Here is an 18334-nt window from a genome sequence, read left to right as displayed (position 1 = left end):
TATAATTGTCAAAGATAATCATCTTTAAAAGCCTTTAAGATTTCAAGTGAGTGTTAACTGGGAATCAGGTGAGTGGTTCTGTCCTACCAAACCTCCGTGTCACACTATCCTTTCCTTCCTTTTCTCTCTTTGACTATCTCTCCCTCTTCCTTCTCTTTCTTCTTATGTTACTTGTTTGTCTTTCCCTTTCTCTCTTTAACTATGTCTCTCCCTCTTCTGCTAGCCGTGATTAAGAAGACTGAGCTGACCAAGAAAGCTGAGACTCAGATGCGCTCCTCTCCGTCTCGGAAGAGTGTGTTAAAGTCTACTGCGGTCCGACACTCGCGTCCTGCCCAGGCCCACCCCTGTGCTAGGAGGAAACCTACAGGTGACCAATCATTCCTGGGCTGCGTCCAAAATGGAACTCTATTCTCTATATACCACACTAATGTTGACCAGGGCCCAATGTGCTCTGGTCAAAAGTAGTGCGCTAAATAGGAAATAGGGTGCCATTTGGAACACAAAACTGCTGGCCGGGGCCAGGAAGGCTAGAAATCTGCAATGAGCCTGCAAATATCAACATTCACATCTCGTCAATCAGTCAAATGTATTTATAATGCCCTTTTTACATCAGCAGAATCACAAAGTGCTTTACAGTTAACTCATCATTACAGTAATTTTTAACTTCTATTTTTGTTCAATTTGATCAATTATTTTGTTAATCTATCCATTTTTATTCTGTTGCATTTGTTTGTCATGTTCAGTGTCTGAATTTTATTAGAATAAAAACAAATTTTCTCTACATTTTTTTATTTGACTTTGTTGTTGGCTTGTTGTGAACAGCTCAACTTTGTACATTTATTTTATTATTTGTATTTGTATTTTATATTTTTTTTGTTCTCCTCAGCTTCCATGTTATGTTCATTCTTGGTTTATTTTTTGTTTGAGATGGTTTGGTCAATGATACTGCTTCATTGTTATGTGTACCTGCAATATGCAATACTTTTTATTTTCTCTGTATATAACACCAGTTGTCCATCTCTCACCATCTCACTTATTAACTCAATCTGTGTCTCTTTAACCTGTATAATTTTTGGTTGTTTGCTTTGAAAGAACTACAGTTGTGAAAGAACTACAGTGCAATTAGTAGGTTTTCACTGCATTTCCCCAGAGCATGATATTGGTCCCAAATTGCACCCGATTCCCTATGTAGTGCACTACTTTTAACCAGGACCCATAGGAGTCTGGTTAAAAGTAATGCGCTATAAATGGAATAGAGTGTCATTCAGGAAGTAGAGGTTGCCAAGCAACTGGTAGTTTGGCTCCGCTTGCTGTAAGGAGACAGGTACTGGTTTACCTCACCTGACAGAGTGAGTTTCCACAATATACAGTGCATTCGGAAAGTATTCAGACCCCTTGATTTTTTCCCCACATTTTGTTAAAACCTTATTCTAAAATGGATTAAATAGTTTTTTTTCCCCTCATCAATCTACACACATTACAACATAATGACAAAGCAAAAACAGGTTTTTAGAAATGTTTGTAAAAAAACAACAACTGAAATATCACATTTATATAGGTATTCCCTTTACTCAGTGCTTTGTTGAAGCACCTTGCAGTGATTACAGCAGCACGACTTATTGGGTATGAGCTACAAGCTGTTTTTAGGTAGTTTCTCCCATTCTTCTCTGCAGATCCTCTCAAGCTCCTTTAGGTTGTATGGGGAGCGTTGCTGCACAGCTCTTTTCAGGTCTCTCCAGAGATGTTTGATCGGGTTCAAGGCCACTCAAGGACATTCAGAAACTTGTCCCAAATCCACTCCTGCATTGTTTTGGCTGTGTGCTTAGGGTTGTTGTCCTGTTGGAAGGTGAACCTTAGCCCCAGTCAGGTCCTGAGCACTCTGGAGCAGGTTTTCTTCAAGGATCTCTCTGTAGTTTGCTCCGTTCATCTTTTCCTCGACCCTGACTTGTCTCCCAGTCCCTGCTGCTGAAAACCATCCCCACAGCAGGACGCTGCCACCACCATACTTCACTGTAGGGATGGTGACAGGTTTCCTCCAGATGTGATGTTTGGCATTCAGGCCAAAGAGTTCAATCTGGATTTCATCAGGCCGGAGAATCTTGTTTCTCATGGTCTAAGTCCTTTAGGTAACTATTGGCAAACTGTGCCTTTTACTGAGGAGTGGCTTCCATCTGGCCACTCTACCATAAAGTCCTGATTGGCGGAGTACTGCAGAGATGGTTGTCCTTCTGGAAGGTTCTCCCATCTCCACAGAGGAACTCTGTAGCCCTGTCAGAGGGTTCTTGGTCACCTCCCTGACCAAGGCCCTTCTCCCCTGATTGCTTAGTTTGACCAGGGCGGACAGCTCTAGGAAGAGTCTTGGTTGTTCCAAACTTCTTCTATTTAAGAATGATGGAGGCCACTGTGTTCTCTGGGACATTCAATGCTGCAGACATTTATTTTTATTTTTTTACCCTTCCCCAGATCTGTGCCTCGACACAATCCTGTCTCAGAGCTCTATGGAAAATTCCTTTGACCTCATGGCTTGGTTTTTGCTCTGACATGTACTGTCAACCGTGGGACCTTATATAGACAGGTGTGTGCCTTTCCAAATCATGTCAAATTAATTACATTTACCACAAGTGGACTCCAATCTATAGAAACATATAGAAACATCTCAAGGACGATCAATGGAAACAGGATGCACCTGAGCTCAGTTTCGATTCTCATAGCATAGGGTCTGAAAAATCTAAAAAACTGTTTTAGCTTTGTCATTATTGGGTATTGTGTGTAGATTGATGAGATTTAATAAAAAATACATTTTAGAATAAGACTAATGTAAAAAAAAAAAAGAAAGGAAAATGTCAAGGGGTCTGAATACTTTCCGAATGCTCTGTAGATATACAGTACCAGTCAAAAGTTTGGACATACGTACTCATTCAAGGGTTTTTCTTTTCTTTCCTATTTTCTACATTGTAGAATAATAGTGAAGACATCAAAACTATGAAATAACACATATGGAATCATGTAGTAACCAACAAAGTGATAAACAAATAAAAATATATTTGAGATTCTTCAACGTAGCCACCCTTTGCTGATGACAGCTTTGCACACTCTTTGCATTCTCTCAACCAGCTTCATGAGGAATGCTTTTCCAACAGTCTTGAAGGAGTTCCAACGTATGCTGAGGACTTGTTGGCTGTTTACCTTCACTCTGCGGTCCAACTCATACAAAACCATCTCAGCTAGGTTGAGGTCGGGTGATTGTGGAGGCCAGGTCATCTGAAGCAGCACTCCGTCACTCTCCTCTCCTGTTACTTGACTCTGTGAATCATTTATTTGGGCTTGAATCTGAATTGCAGTTAACTCTAATGAACTTGTCCTCGGCAGCAGAGCTAACTCTGGTCCTTCCTTTCCTGTGGCGGTCGTCATGAAAGCCAGTTTCATCATAGCGCTTGATGATTTTTGCGACTGCACTTCAGGAAACTTAAAATGTTCTTGACATTTTCTGGATTGACTGACCTTCATGTCTTAAAGTAATGATGGACTGTCATTTCTCTTTGCTTATTTGAGTTGTTCTTGCCATATTATGGACCTGGTCTTTACCAAATAGGGCTATCTTCTGTATACCACCCCTACCTTGACACAACACAACTGATTGGCTCAAATGCGTTAAGGAAAGAAATTCCACAAATTAACTTTTAACAAGGCACACCTGTTAAATGAAATGCATTCCAGGTGACTACCTTATGAAGCTGGTTGAGAGAATGCCAAGAGTGTGAAAAGTTGTCATCAAGGCAAAGGGTGGCTACTTTGAATAATCTCAAATATAAGATATATTTTGATTTATTTAACACTTTTTTGATTACAACATAATTCCATATGTGTTATTTCATAGTGTTGACGTCTTCACTATTATTCTACAATGTGGAAAATAATGAAAAATTAAGAAAAACCCAGGAACGAGTAGGTGTGTCCAAACTTTTGACTGGTACTGTATAATAAATAATCGTACTTGTGTACTTTTTTTGATTTTGTGGTTTTCTTTGCCATTTCCTCCAGAAGCTCTCTAGTAACTGTGTATGATAAATAGATTATGTTCAATGTAAACCCTCTAAATTGCTGCATTGCCCCAATTAAATTGTTCAGGGGGTGGGATGGACGGATGCACTTACTGTATGTAATCCAAAATCCTATATTCTGTATGATTTCCTGCTAAAGCATTGGACAACAGAGCTTTTCTCTAGCAGCTCAAATAGGATATCAGCCAATTCCCTCATAGTATACAGTAATACCATATAATTATACAATACTATAACCCAGTTAGGGCTAGATTTACTCTCACAAAGTTAGCTGCAGTTGTTTACAGAAGAGGGGTAACTGTTAGCCCAATACTTGTCAGTTAGACTGTGCTGGTAGACTGTAGAGTGGGTGGCGTGCTTCAGCCACAGCTGTTGTGTGTGTGGGAGAGCATTTTTGTGTTTCTGTCAATCTGTCCTAATGTTTAAATCACGTCTAACTATACACTCTGTCTATCTCTCTCGCTCTCCTTTCTCCTCATCTCTTTCTCTCTCTTCCTCTCTTCCTCACTATTGTCCTCTCCTCCTCTCTCCTTCCCTTTTCTATTTCTCCCTCTCTCTCTCCTTCTCTCATTCTCTCTGTCTCTCCTCTTCTTCTCCTCCTCACTCCTCTTCCTTTCAGTGGGTGTACCAGAGGGTCGTCGGCCCCTCAGTGTTGCTAGACAGTCTGGGGACAGAGCCTCAGTAAGTACGACACACTGCGTCACAATGCGATACAATAACTTAATTTCCATTTACATGACAGAATACAAGTCACCTGTGCATGGTCATGTTCACTAGGACACACTGTAGCAAAACTTTTTGAAATGGTAAACAAGTTGATTTTGTAGTATTGGTCAAGTTCAGGTAGTAGGCTATCTCCTCGTTGCCCCTCTGTTTCCTACCTACCGAGCACACCAAAAAACACACTCTGGATACAGTGTCAGAAATAAGTCCCTCTTACCAGCTTAAACCTGCTTCCCTGCCTGAACCAAATTTTTCTGTCCATATCAACTCACAGTTTTATCCCTCTATGCAAAAAATCCCTTAACATCAACTAACATAAATCCTTTCTCTCTCCTGTCCCCCTTTTAATGAATCCCCTTTTGCCTGTTTAGCTGCATGTCCATCCACCCTGATGGTTATGTCACAGTGGACTAAACATCCAGGCCAGATAAACATAGAAGTGTTTCTGTTCTCTTCCCTCCGAGATGTAATCATCATTCAGTGATGGTCTAAGGTAGTGCACTATATAGAGAATAGGGTGCCATTTGGGATGCATTTGGGCCGTAATTATCCTTCATTATCTGTGGTCGTGACTGTCAGTCACTCCTCCACATAATAACAGTCATTCTTTTAGAATAATAAAGACAGCATAGCCTAGCACAGCGCTTTAAATGCCACATCTCCCAGGACTGTTCAGTTCTGCTCTGTATAGTGCGGCCTGGGATTCTCTGCCCACACTAGCTAACAACACACAGACACACACACACATACATATGCATGCACACTGTATTCTGTGATTATATTATGGAACCAGAACCCAAAGACAATTGGCTATATTTAAACAGTACCAGTCAAAAGTTTGCACTTACCTACTCATTCCAGGGTTTTTCTTTATTTGTACTATTTTCTGCATTGTAGAATAATAGTGAAGACAATCAAACCATGAAATAACACATATGGAATCGTGTAGTAACCAAAAAAGTGTAAAACAAATATTTTATAATTGAGATTCTTCGAAGTAGCCACCCTTTGCCTTGATGACATCTTTGCACACTCTTGGCATTCTCTCAACCAGCTTCATTGAGGTAGTCACCTGGAATGCATTTCAATTAATAGGTGTGACTAGTTAAAAGTTAATTTGTGGGATTTCTTTCGCATTTGAGCCAATCAGTTGTGTGACAAGGTAGGGGTGGTATACAGAAGATAGCCCTATTTGGTAAAGGCCAAGTCCATATTATGGCAAGAACATCTCAAATTAACAAAGAGAAGTGACAGTCCATCATTACTTTAAGACATGAAGGTCAGTCAATATGGAAGATTTCAAGAAGTTTGAACGTTTCTTGAAGTGCATTCACAAAAATCATCACGCGCTATGATGAAACTGGCTCTCATGACAACCGCCACAGGAAAGGAAGACCCAGAGTTAGCTCTGCTGCCGAGGATAAGTTCATTAGAGTTAACTGCACCTCTCAGATATATACTGTATATATCTGTGTGCACAATTGCCGAGGAAATTATGTTCAGTACAGTCATCTTTGGTTCCACTGTCATTGTTTTTATCCTTGTTTACTTGTGGTTTGGTTTGCACTGTCTGTTTCTCACCCATCTCTCACTCATCTCTAATCCATCTTTCCCCGTATCTCCCCCATCTCTCCCCCGTCTCTCACCCGTATCTCCCCCATCTCTCCCCCATTTGTCACCTGTATCTTCCCCATCTCTCCCCCATCTCTCACCCATATCTCCTCATCACTCCTCCATCTCTCCTCCATCTCTCACCCGTATCTCCCCCGTATCTCTCCCCCATCTCTCATCCGTATCTACCCATCTCTCCCCCATCTCTAACTCATATCTCACCCATCTCTCACCCGTATCTCCCCCCTTATCTGCCCCATCTCTCACCTGTATCTCTCCCATCTCTCACCCGTATCTCCTCCATCTCTCCCCCATATCTCCCCCATCTTCTCCCCCATCTCTCCCTTGTCTCTCACCCATTTGTCACCCGTATCTCCCCCATCTTTCACCCATCTCTCTCCTGTATCTCTCCCATCTCTCACCCCTATATCCCCCATCTCTCCCCCATATGTCTGTCTGTAACTTAGTCGCCACCACTGACAAAGATCCCCACCTGTAAATTGCGAGTGGCCACCCTCCTGCCCCCTCGCCTTATCTCCTCTTTCTCCTCCCACAATAAAAATAACTTCCTGGTGGAGGTGGAGCTTGATAGGCCCCGTCCCTCCTCCTGCGGGCCTCGTGACTCCCCAACACTACACAGACTGATAGACGTGGTAAGGTTAGCATATGGCCCTGAACTGATCAACTGATCTCACATCTGTAAATTAATACCCAGGCTAAAGCTGGGGCATTTTCTGACTTGTGCACTTCTGTAACTACAGTACTAAGCTAAATGTGTGATTCTATGTGTGTTTCTGTGCCTGTTTGCCTTCCTGTGTGTGTGCGTGTGTTTGTATGTGACAGGATGGTGGTTCTCAGAGCCCAAAGAGGTCATCCCTGCCGCGGCCTGCCTCTATCCTGAGCCGGCGTACCCACCACCACCCACACGACCAGGAGGAGAGCTCCACCTCAATCACCAGCTCCGGCTCCACCGCACCCCGCAGACCTACGTGTAAGTCCCTTCTCCTGGTTTCTCTCTTTCTGCCTGTCTCTCTCGCTCTTGATTTTTCTCTTGATCTTTCTCTCGCTCTATCTCTCTCCTTTGTTTAATCCTCTTCCGCTCCTGCTCTCCTCTAGCGTTCCGTACAGAGGTCAGGGCGGAGCATAGGACAGGACGCGCCCCTAGTTGGACAGGTAGAGAGGAACTCTCAATCCCATCCAGTCTCATCCATGTCTCACACTGTCCCCCGTTTCAACTGGATTCACTTCCATTCTCATCCAGTCTCACCTTGTCATCCAGTCTCACCTTGTCCTGCAGTATCTCACCTAGTCCTGCAGTATCTCACCTAGTCCTGCAATGTCTCACCTTGTCTCATCTTGTCTCACATGATCTGACCCAGTTCGTCTCTCTGTGTGTTCAAGATCCCATCTCTGTCTCATCCTTAGTAGTTAGTAATCAAGTTGTTCAAGCCTATAGTTTGGGCATCATTTACGTCTTTCATTCTAGTAACTACACTGTTTCATCCCGTTTGTGTGTGTTTTGAGCCATTCTTCATCTTACTAACTTAAATACTTTGTTGGAGTAATGTTAGCCTGGTACCAGATCTGTTTGTTCTGTCTTGCCAACTCATATGGACCATAGACAACAGAAAATGGCAAGACTGCACATATAGATCTGGGACCAGGCTAGAGTAATGGTGAGAGATGCCCAACCTCTGATTGACCTTTGTGTAACCTCTCTGTATGACCTCTATGACCTTTCTATGAACTCCCCACACCCAGGCACACAGTCGATGCGTTCCCGCTCGCTGTGCAGCGGCCCCACCACACCCCGCACCCCAGGGTCCACAGCCATCACCCCTGGAACCCCTCCCAGCTACAGCTACTCCTGCCGCACACCCGGGACCCCTCGCACCCCCGGCACACCACGTTCACTCAGCCTGCTGCAGGAGAAGAAGGTACAGTGTGCATCCCAAATGGCACCCTTTTCCTTATGTAGTGCACTACTTTTGACCAGGAACCAATGCTGTTATACTGTACTCAGCTGAGGCAGCTACTCTATATGTGTTTTCAATTAGACGAATACAGTGCATTCAGAAAGTATTCAGACCCCTTGACTTTTTACACATTTTGTTACATTACAGCCTTATTCTAAAATTGATTACATCGTTTTCCCCCCTCATCAATTTACACACAACACCCCATAATGACCAAGCAAAAAAAGTTTTGTAGAAATATTTGCTAATTTATCAAATAAAATAAAAAAAACGGAAATATCACATTTACATGAGTATTCAGACCCTTTACTCAGTACATTGTTTAAGCACCTTTGGCAGTGATTACAGCCTTGAGTCTTCTTGGGTATGACGCTACAAGCTTTGCACATCTGTATTTGGGGAGTTTCTTCTGCAGATCCTCTCAAGCTCTGTCATGTTGGATGGGGAGCGTCGCTTCACAGCTTCTCCAGAGATGTTCGATCGTGTTCAAGTCTGGGCTCTGGCTGGGCCATTCAAGGACATTCAGAGACTTGTCCTGAAGCCACTCCTGAAAAAACATCCCCACAGCATGATAATCCCATCACCATGCTTCACCGTAGGGATGGTGCCAGGTTTCCTCCAGACGTGGCGCTTGGCATTCAGGCCAAAAAGTTCAATCTTTGTTTCATCTGACTAGAGCTTCTTGTTTCTCATGGCCCTAGTCCTTGAGCTTCCTCTTGGCAAACTCCAAGTGGGCTGTTGTGTCTTTTACTGACGTCTGTTCACTCTACTATTAAGGCTTGATTGGTGGAGTGCTGCAGAGATGTTTGTCCTTCTGTAAGGTTCTCCCATCTCCACAGAGGAACTCTGGAGCTCTGTCAGAGTGACCAACGAGTTATTGGTCACCTCGCTGACCAAGGCCCTTCTCCCCCGATTGCTTAGTTTGGCCAGGTGGCCAGCTCTAGGACGAGTCTTGGTGGTTCCAAACTTCTTCATTTAAGAATGATTGAGGCCACTGTGTTATTGGGGACCTTTAATGCTTCAGGAATTTTCTGGTACCCTTCCCCAGATCTGTGCCTTGACACAATCCTATCTCGGTGGTCTACGGACAATTCCTTTGACCTCATGGATTGGTTTTTGCTCTTACATGCACTGTCAACTGTAGACAGGTGTGTGTCTTTCCAAATAATGTTCAATCAATTGAATTTACCTCCAATCACTCCAATCAAGTTATAGAAACATCTCAAGGATGATCAAAGGAAACAGGATGCACCTGAGCTCAATTTCGAGTCTCATTGCAAAGGATCTGAATACCACTGAAATTAAGGTTTTTCTGTTTTATATTTTTAATACATTTGCAAAAATGTATAAAAACCTGTTTTCACTTTGTCATTATGGGGTATTGTGTGTAGATTGATGAGGAACATTTATTTAATACATTTTAGAATAAGGCTGTAATGTAGCTAAATGTTGAAAGAGTCAAGGGGTCTGAATACTTTCCGAATGCACTGTATATAATTGTATTTTATGGATTTATCCTTTATTTATTCAGGAGATCATATTGAGATTAGATAATATTTTTTCCAAATGAAACCTGAGTATATCATGGTATCAATTCAACTTTTGGCAATTAATTTATTCAAGGTGGCTCTGCTCCGCACCCCTCCCAAGTCCCCCGCCACCACCCCCAAACAGCTCCGCGTCCTCAACCAGCCCCTGCCAGACCTCAAGAACGTCAAGTCTAAGATCGGCTCCACAGACAACATCAATTACCAGCCCAAGGGGGGACAGGTTAGTGATCGTCCCTGGGTTTCTACTATACCCCTCCTCCCTCGCTCTCTTTTCTTCCTTCCCTTATTTATCTTCCCTTCTTTTTACCTCTTTATGCTCTGTTTCTGCCTCTCTTTCTACCTCAGTCTTGTTTTGTATTTGACTAATGCTGTAGCTGCTGGTTCCTTTTTTCAGACTTTCCTCCCAGGCTTTTATCCCCTGTTCCACCCTCCTCAGTCCCTTCCTCTCCCTGTCTTTTGTGTCCCTCTCCACGTTTATAGTCTGTCGCTCCATTGTTACTGTAGCTCTGTCATCCCTCCCTCAGTCTGTCTGTCTGGTCGTTGTTTGCTGGGTTTTAAAAGGAGGGCAATGAGAAAAACACCTCATTTTGGAGTAGCAGCTGAGCTTTTCAGATGGGCGAGATGGGAAAAGGACATTGTTGTGATGAAGGAAGACCTACACAGTATGAATCTTCTTGGAGGATCAGTGCTTGTGGCATTTTCTCTGTAATATCCCTCTGTAGCTCACCATCGAAGCTAGAGAATATTCTGGAACACCTCTACCTCTCTTGCCTCCCATACGGGCTCAGCCAAAACAAGGCTTACACCCCTGGGTAGTGTCTTCCCACCACCGCTGGCAAACTAGACTCAACTCCTGGGTGGCTGGCTGGCTGCAAGTGTCTCTGATAGAGGTTCCAACAGGAAGTGACAACAACCTGAGGTGACTGTCTGGGCACGGGGTTGTCAAGGCTGCTATGCTGCCATTTCCCAACCTCTCAGTGTCTGCATCCAAAAGGACACTCTATTCCCTATAAACTGCACTACGTTTGAGCAGAGCTTATGGACCCTGGTCAAAAGTAGTGCAATAAAGGGAATAGGATGCCATTTTGGACACAGTCTGTGCCTGATTCTGCATTAAACTGCGTTAAATATTAGTCCTCCCTTTGATGCAATGGGGTTTGCTTCGGCTCTTTTGACTCGATGGCTGGGAAACTGTTGGAGTGTTTTGTCAGGGGTATGATGAATCTGTTAGGAGTCTCAGTAGCACAACCCTAGACAGCCACTTAGAAACTCCTCTATTTGTGCCCGTAAGTGAGTAAAGTGTTCAAGAAGCTGATTAATCATTTTGAAACTGACCATACAGTTACTGGAATAGAGGTAGAATGGGGAAGGAGGAGGAGTTGGGGGTTTCTGGTCTTAGTATAATGTCTTAGTCTTAATGTCATTAATTATGGTAGAATATTTCTTCTTAAGCATTCACTGTCTATGAAGCTTTGAATTAAGAGGAATTCCTGTCTAGGATGGATTAAGGTAATCCCTTTAGTTTGATTTCCTTCTTTGTTGCCTGAACTGCTGTTGGCTACTATTTTAGTTTGACTTTGATTCTTATCCAGGTAACAGAGAGAAGTCTGTATATATTTTACCAGACAACACAACTTTCTGGTTATCTTTCATTCACCTGGGATCACCTCATGTTCTGTCTGTGTGGTTCTTACAGGCCGAATGTCTTTCAGATGTTACTACAAACTGGTCTACCTTCAGCACTTGAAAATCTTTAAACGCCAACACTGGCTGTGGGCTTACTCCTGTCTGCTGACGTGTTCTCCATCTTATCTCAAGTGTGTCGTCTTGTATGGGGGAGTCTGTTGTCTTTGTGTGTCCATTGCTGCTGAATGTCTCATACATTGTGCATCTTTAGTAGGAGGCTATAGTGCAGTGGTCACCAACCTTCTCTGTTTCAAGATCACTTTCTGAGTCAAAATGCAAGTCGAGATCTACCGCTCAGATTTGTTTTAACATGACTTAAATGTAAGCCTATGCAACATGAACCTATTAAAAACAGTACTGTAGCAATGAGGTTTATGCAGTAGGCTATAGGCCCAATATATTATCACCGCATATTGGCTTTGGTTGAATCGCCCTGCCAAAATATGAGGTAGACTATAATATGATCACACCGATAATAGATCCGTTTTTATATTACTTGTGAGGCACAGCTGAGTGAGCATACATTTATTTTATTTTTTATTTTACTGGGCTTTAAGGTCAGTCTCAACGGAGGGAGAGAGCAGCTCTCAACATCCCCTCCGCTCTCCCTTTCCTCCGCTGACACTGACCAAAAAGGGACACCGTCTTCCAGCTGATGACAAAACTCGAGTCGCACCGCATTATTTCTGCCTCATTCACAAATTCATGTTGTTTCTCCTATTAACAGAAAAAGTATTCCTCAATATTAAAAAAGACCCAAGCCGCTAATTATAATAATGCAAGCCTATCATTACAGCTGCATTGCTGGTTGTAGCGCAAGTGGAAGTAGGAAGAACGCTCATTTTATGGTTTAAAAAAGTGTTGAATAAAAGGTGTTGACAGTGCTGACTAAGAACTTAAACATGAACTCACTCATAAAAACAGCAGCTCTTTGCTGCATTTGTTGACAGTTTCTCTCTGGTCATGGTTTTAAAAGTTTTGAAATCTCAGTGTATTAACTTTGCTGTAGCTTTCTTATGCGCCTGATACGTTACTGCAGACACAGTAATCTGAGCCATCTGATTGGCCAGTGGTAGGCCTATAGTGCACTTGATTTGCTATCAGGGCCCGCCGGGAAGGCAGAGTTTGTACCTTCAGACACATGTAATGGTTCAAAATTGGAACACTTCGCCTACCCAGCGAGGGAGGCTGAATTGGTTGCACCTACCTCTAACAGCACGAGACAAAAATAGGAATGCAAGGCTTTATCGTTTGGTTTTTTACAGAAATGTTTGGCGATCAACTAGGAATATCTTGGAGATCGACCAGTCAATAGAGATCGACCAGTTGATAGCGATCAACGGGTTGGTGACCACTGCTATAATGTATAAGTATTTTCTTAGTACTAAGCTACAGTTTATAAGCCTTTCTCAGGGTTGTGGATCCTGCAGCCTTCCATCTTTATTCAGTATGTTCTGTGGAAACGTAGGGCAGTAGTTTTGACCAGAGCGCTATGGGCCCGGGTCAAAAGTAGTGCACTATATAGGGAATAGGGTTCCATTTTGGACGCACCCGAGGTCTCCCACCTCTTCGGCCTTGGAGAGTGTTTATGTCACCATTCTCATCATCCATTACAGAGACCCCTTACTCTGTCAGGACTCCATCCCCTTTCACAGGACTGTTGTTATGGGGATTCAGACCTTCTAGAGAGCACCAATGGCTTCTGTCTGTCAACCTGCCACCTCATCCTGGCTCTAGTTATCTCCACCACATGTAGGCACTGTTCCCACTTTCCGTGTAGGTCTACACCAGGGATGGGTATGGGATGTGGATACACAGACCCGCGAGCCACTTCAGCCCCTCATGATGAGTTCAGATTTTTTGTGGCCCCCACCCTCATCAAAGTTGCCAATCACTGGTCTACACACTTAGGTTGTGTCCCAAATGGCACCTTGTTCCCTATGTAGTGCACTACTTTGGACCCTGGTCAAAGTAATGCACTATATGGAGCCCTATGGACCCTGGTCAAACGTAGTGCACTATATAGGGTATAGAGTGCCATTTGGGATGTACACTTACAGGATACTTCAGTAGACCCTGATACATATACAGTCATGTAGCATAGCAGAACCTATACAGTACTTCCAATCAAGCCAGTACCAGTAGCAGACCTACAGTATCCCATATACAGTACAGTGACTCCCTCTGTACCGGTACCCCCTGTATATAGTCTCCACATTGTTATTTTATCGCTGCTCTTTAGTTATTTGTTACTTTTATTTATGATTTTATTTTTAAAACTGCATTGTTGGTTAAGGGCTTGTAAGGAAGCATTTCACTGTAAGGTTGTTGTATTCGTTGTATTCGGCGCATGTGACAAATAAAATGTGATTTGATTTGATATGGAGATCGCTCCTACGCCTGGTCTCTCTCATCTTATGTCTGTCTGCTGCACACAGTGTGACATGGGCCCACATGCCAGCCAACGACCCACTGGTATACAGTACCTCCGTCTACCAAGCCCCCTCTTATCCCCTCACACACTCTGTCACACACAAGATACAAACACATGTCAAATCTTGGTAGGAACTGAAGTCCGTCTTGGACCCAGAGTTCATTTCAGAGTACTTTTCCATTTGTTTGTGTATCAAAGGGCTAATGCTCTATTCTACCACCCCTATATGGAATGATAGAAAGGGTCATGAACTCCACCTACATGCTGTATCCACTGACATATCATCACTATAATGCAGGGTTCCCCAACCGGCAGCCCGCTGGCCGAATTTCAACCGCAGGGGATTTTATTTATTTTGGGGGGGTGGGGGCATAAAATACTGTAAAAACATCAGCAAATCAGCTCCAATTGATTTACATTTTTAGAGTCTGTTCCAAAGTATTCCCATGCATATGGATAGATATACTGTATGTGATCGTATATGTTTTAATTATACTGTATCTCATTTGGCTTCTTGTGGTCAATTTGCGTCTGAATCTAGTTGATGATCCCTGCAAAAAAACATGTAACCCTCTATTGAATCTCCATTCAGCACTCCTCTGATCATCATGAACAGTTGTCCTGCATTCATACATACCTGTTCTCTTCACGTTGTGCCTATACATCTCTTCCATAACATAGAATAACTAAGCATCCATCGTCATCCCCACCTAAATAGCCACATTATATCTCTGTATTTCCTCTAGATTCAGATTTTAAACAAGAAGCTGGACTTCAGTCACGTACAGTCAAAATGTGGATCCAAGGATAACATGAAGCATTCTCCTCGTGGAGGCAATGTATGTACCTGTACCTACCGTTCTGTTCCCACTCTCCCGTCTCCTCTCTCTGGCCTAGTTAGTCCAAACTCAGATTGTACAACTGATGCACTGATGGAGACACCCCTGGTCAGAATTGCAAAATTCGGGTAACGTTCCAAAACTTCCCTGGAATTTGGGGAAAGTTCCCAGAAATCTGCAACACTACCACACAACGGTTATGCAAACGTTGTTGTGCGTAAAAACTCATTCAAAAAATGTGTTGTATATCATAACCATTGTGTCATACTGCCTAGTGCATCAGTTGTACAACCTGAGTATGTACTAGGCCTCATTTTCTGTCCCTCTATTGGGAGATGAGTGGACTGTGTCCCTCTCTAGCACACGTTCGTACAAGGGGCACCCCCACCATCAGCCAGTATTCCAATTACAGGGGGGTGGGGGAGACTGGGCAGCCCCTTAATAACTCAGGGTCCTCCCCATAACAATTTAAATATCAAGAAAATTCTAATATCAAGTCATTGTATAATTCAAACCCTGCCACCACCCCTGCTCCTATCCGTCTCTCCAACCCCAGCCCACAGTCTTAGATCAGCCTGTCTGCCTACATGCTCAATCTGCTCCTCGGTCCTCTACATTGATTTGAACTTTTATTAGGATGCCCATTAGCCAACGCCAATAGAGACAGCTAGTCTTACTGGGGTCCGACAACAAAAAATACTTTATAGACCCAGAACCAAATCTACAATGCAGTTAGCTCTGAGATGAACCAAATCCCACCTTGGCATGTTTAGAGAACTCTCCAATTTGACTGTGAGTGAAGATCTCTCCTGGTCTCTGCCTTGAAAAGCAAACAGTAGACTCAGTTCCATTTATCTCTGAACCCAGAAACAAATCTATCTAGCTCCTGTCTAGCTACTACTAGCTAGCTAGCTACTGTCATGGGAGTACAGTTCCATTGTTATGTGCACAAGACTCAAACTACATAAATCACTGAATCCCTTTCCTGAGCACTTTGCCCTGTATGGTTCAGTATCTTATCTGATGATCAAAACTGAAGTCTCCACTTCTTGTTCGTCATTCATTTGTAATATATACCCACTCTAGTGATGGATGTATATATATATTCAATGCAACAATGAGGGTGTTGATGCAGTATCATCAACACTTGTGCATCAATCTTCCATGCAGTCCACCTACTTGTGCTCAGAATCCAACAATCACTTGTACCTCACTGTACCTTTTATGAGATGGAACGCAATATGGAATATTCAAACCTAGAGAAGTATTAAAACTTCACAGTATTGGTGGCGTAGGCCTGTAGAGAACATGCATATGTATACGGATGTGTGTTATAAGCATACGTGGTATATAGAGAAGTACAACATGAGAGGATATATCCAAATTGTGGTGAGAGAAATACAATAGGAGGAAAAATGTTTTCTACTGTTTTTCTATGAAGCTCCAGCTGTGACCGCCAACCAGATTACCTCGTTGCCTATCTCTCTCTTCTTCCTCTGCTCTCTCTAACTTTTTCTTTCTTTCTTTCTCTCCGCTTCAATCCACTGCTCACTGTTTTTCTTCCTCTCTTGACAATCTGCTGGCCTCTGACTTTCCATTTGGTTCTTTTCCCCACTCGCTGCATGTCTAGCGTGGTACATGTTATAAATGTTGTAAATGTCTTAAGATGTTTTGTACTCCGCAGCCCGACCAATCCTGCTATTTCATGTTTGTGTCGCAATCAAACTTGCTTTGTCTCCTTACAGCTATAGCAGGCCCGGCCCAAAAAGTGTGACTGTTTTAGAAAGAAATCCTGTGTCTCAGCCATTTTTGATGCATCCCAAACATCACCCTATTCCCTAAATAGACATCTGATCAGGACCCATAGGGCTCTGTTCAAAAGTAGTGTACTATATAGGGAATATGGTGCCATTTGGGTTGCAGAGCAGGCACAGTCTCTGTTTGGCACAGACAGTCTGAGTAATCGTGGCAGATTCAGCACCTTGTCTCCCTGCTGACAGGCATACAGTACATACAGCATGTCAGGGGATGTTACATTACGCTCATAGAATTAGATTCACTAGAACAGCTCCATCCCCATTTAAGTCAATTGCTGTGCTCTCAGGGGCTTTTGTCCTATTCTATTCATTGTACTGCATATCTACAGTATGTTTACACTAGCTAGCTTTCCCTGAGGATCAGACTAGCTCAACTGTAGACACAAGGCTCAAAGGTCACCGTGGTTACATAAAGAAAGCAAACACAAAGTGTCATGGCCGTCAGTGAGAGACAAACAGGTCTCTCTTGGCTGATATTTTCTAACTGTAAAGATGTAATGACCATGCTAGCCATGGTCGAAGTAAGAGGGGCTGTGTCTTATATCAGAGCTAATTTGAGACAGTACTCTGCAGGAGGAGGAAACGTGAGTCTCTTACTCCTAATACACCTGGTGTCTCTCCTCCATCCATCCCTCTCTCACAAACACATACAGCATATGTTTTACTATTCTCGTGGGGACCTAAAATTGATTCCCATTCAAAATCCTATTTTCCATAACCCCTAAACCTTACCCTTACCCTAACCCTAACCCTAATTGTAAACCTAACCCTAAACCTAACCTCTAAGCCTAAGATAGCCTTTGTCATCGTGGGGAACTGGAAATTGTCCTCACGAGAGAGAATTGTTCTTGTTTGACTGTCCTTGTGGGGACTTTTGGGGATTTCCAGTACCCACGTGGATAGTAAGCCCCCCCCCCCCCCCCCCCCAACACACACACACACACACACATTCCTGTTCTCTCGTTGTACTATGCTCTCTCTTACACACATACCTCCTCTCTTTCTTTGTGTTATGGTACCCCTTTCTATCTCTCTTTCTCTCTCTCTTTCTTTTTCTCTCTCTCTCTCTCGTTTTATGGTATCTCTCTCACACAGTCACCCATTAGAGTGCTAGGGAGATGCAGGACTGTGTACAGCATCTCAAACAATCACAACCTATTCCCTATTTAGTGCACTACTTTTGACCGGGGCCCATAAGGCACTATATAGGGAATAGGGTGCCATTTGGGATGTGACCCGTGTTCACCTTTTCACCTGGTTCTACCTGGCATTGACAACTGGCATTGACACCTCTATGAAATTGTCATGCCACACCGTTTGGCTTGACAGTGAAAGCAATGGAGTTGGAAAGAGCACAAACAGATCTTGGACCAGCCTATCTCCTTTACGGCTGGGATTTCTGGTTCTTAGAGGTGAAAGGTCTAGCTAGTGTAAGCAATGTGAAAATGAAAAGATTGATGGGTAGATTAGTTATGCAGACGCCAGCCAACTCACACCCATTGTTTTCACTAACACCAACCACAGCTCCTTCTTTCTCAATACGTTCACTAGCATTCTGCATGGTCAGGTTCCAGTACAGCGTGTATCTATCAGATACTATTGCAACCCAAGCCTATATGCGTGGCGGTACAAGATTA

The 18334-nt window shown here is 43.2% G+C and overlaps 1 protein-coding gene across 15 annotated transcripts in view; it reads left to right on the top strand.

Annotated features, from left to right (window-relative positions):
* map2 (microtubule-associated protein 2) overlaps positions 1–18334 on the top strand; it is a 139803-nt gene that overhangs the window by 109752 nt on the left and 11717 nt on the right. For 11 of the 15 annotated variants that reach the window (XM_055878272.1, XM_055878270.1, XM_055878271.1 and 8 more), the window contains 8 exons: positions 224–367; positions 4681–4742; positions 6974–7048; positions 7239–7386; positions 7512–7568; positions 8157–8332; positions 9995–10141; positions 14788–14880. In XM_055878272.1, coding sequence (XP_055734247.1) covers positions 224–367; positions 4681–4742; positions 6974–7048; positions 7239–7386; positions 7512–7568; positions 8157–8332; positions 9995–10141; positions 14788–14880 — 902 coding nt within the window. The remainder of the gene's footprint in view (positions 1–223; positions 368–4680; positions 4743–6973; positions 7049–7238; positions 7387–7511; positions 7569–8156; positions 8333–9994; positions 10142–14787; positions 14881–18334) is intronic. The other 4 variants (XM_055878277.1, XM_055878276.1, XM_055878282.1 and 1 more) reach the window with 2 other exon arrangements.

The sequence above is a fragment of the Salvelinus fontinalis genome, chromosome 23 (assembly GCF_029448725.1).
Source record: "Salvelinus fontinalis isolate EN_2023a chromosome 23, ASM2944872v1, whole genome shotgun sequence".
Lineage (NCBI taxonomy): Eukaryota > Metazoa > Chordata > Actinopteri > Salmoniformes > Salmonidae > Salvelinus > Salvelinus fontinalis.
Note: the sequence above shows the minus strand (reverse complement) of the source record. Positions and strands in the feature narration are given on the sequence as shown.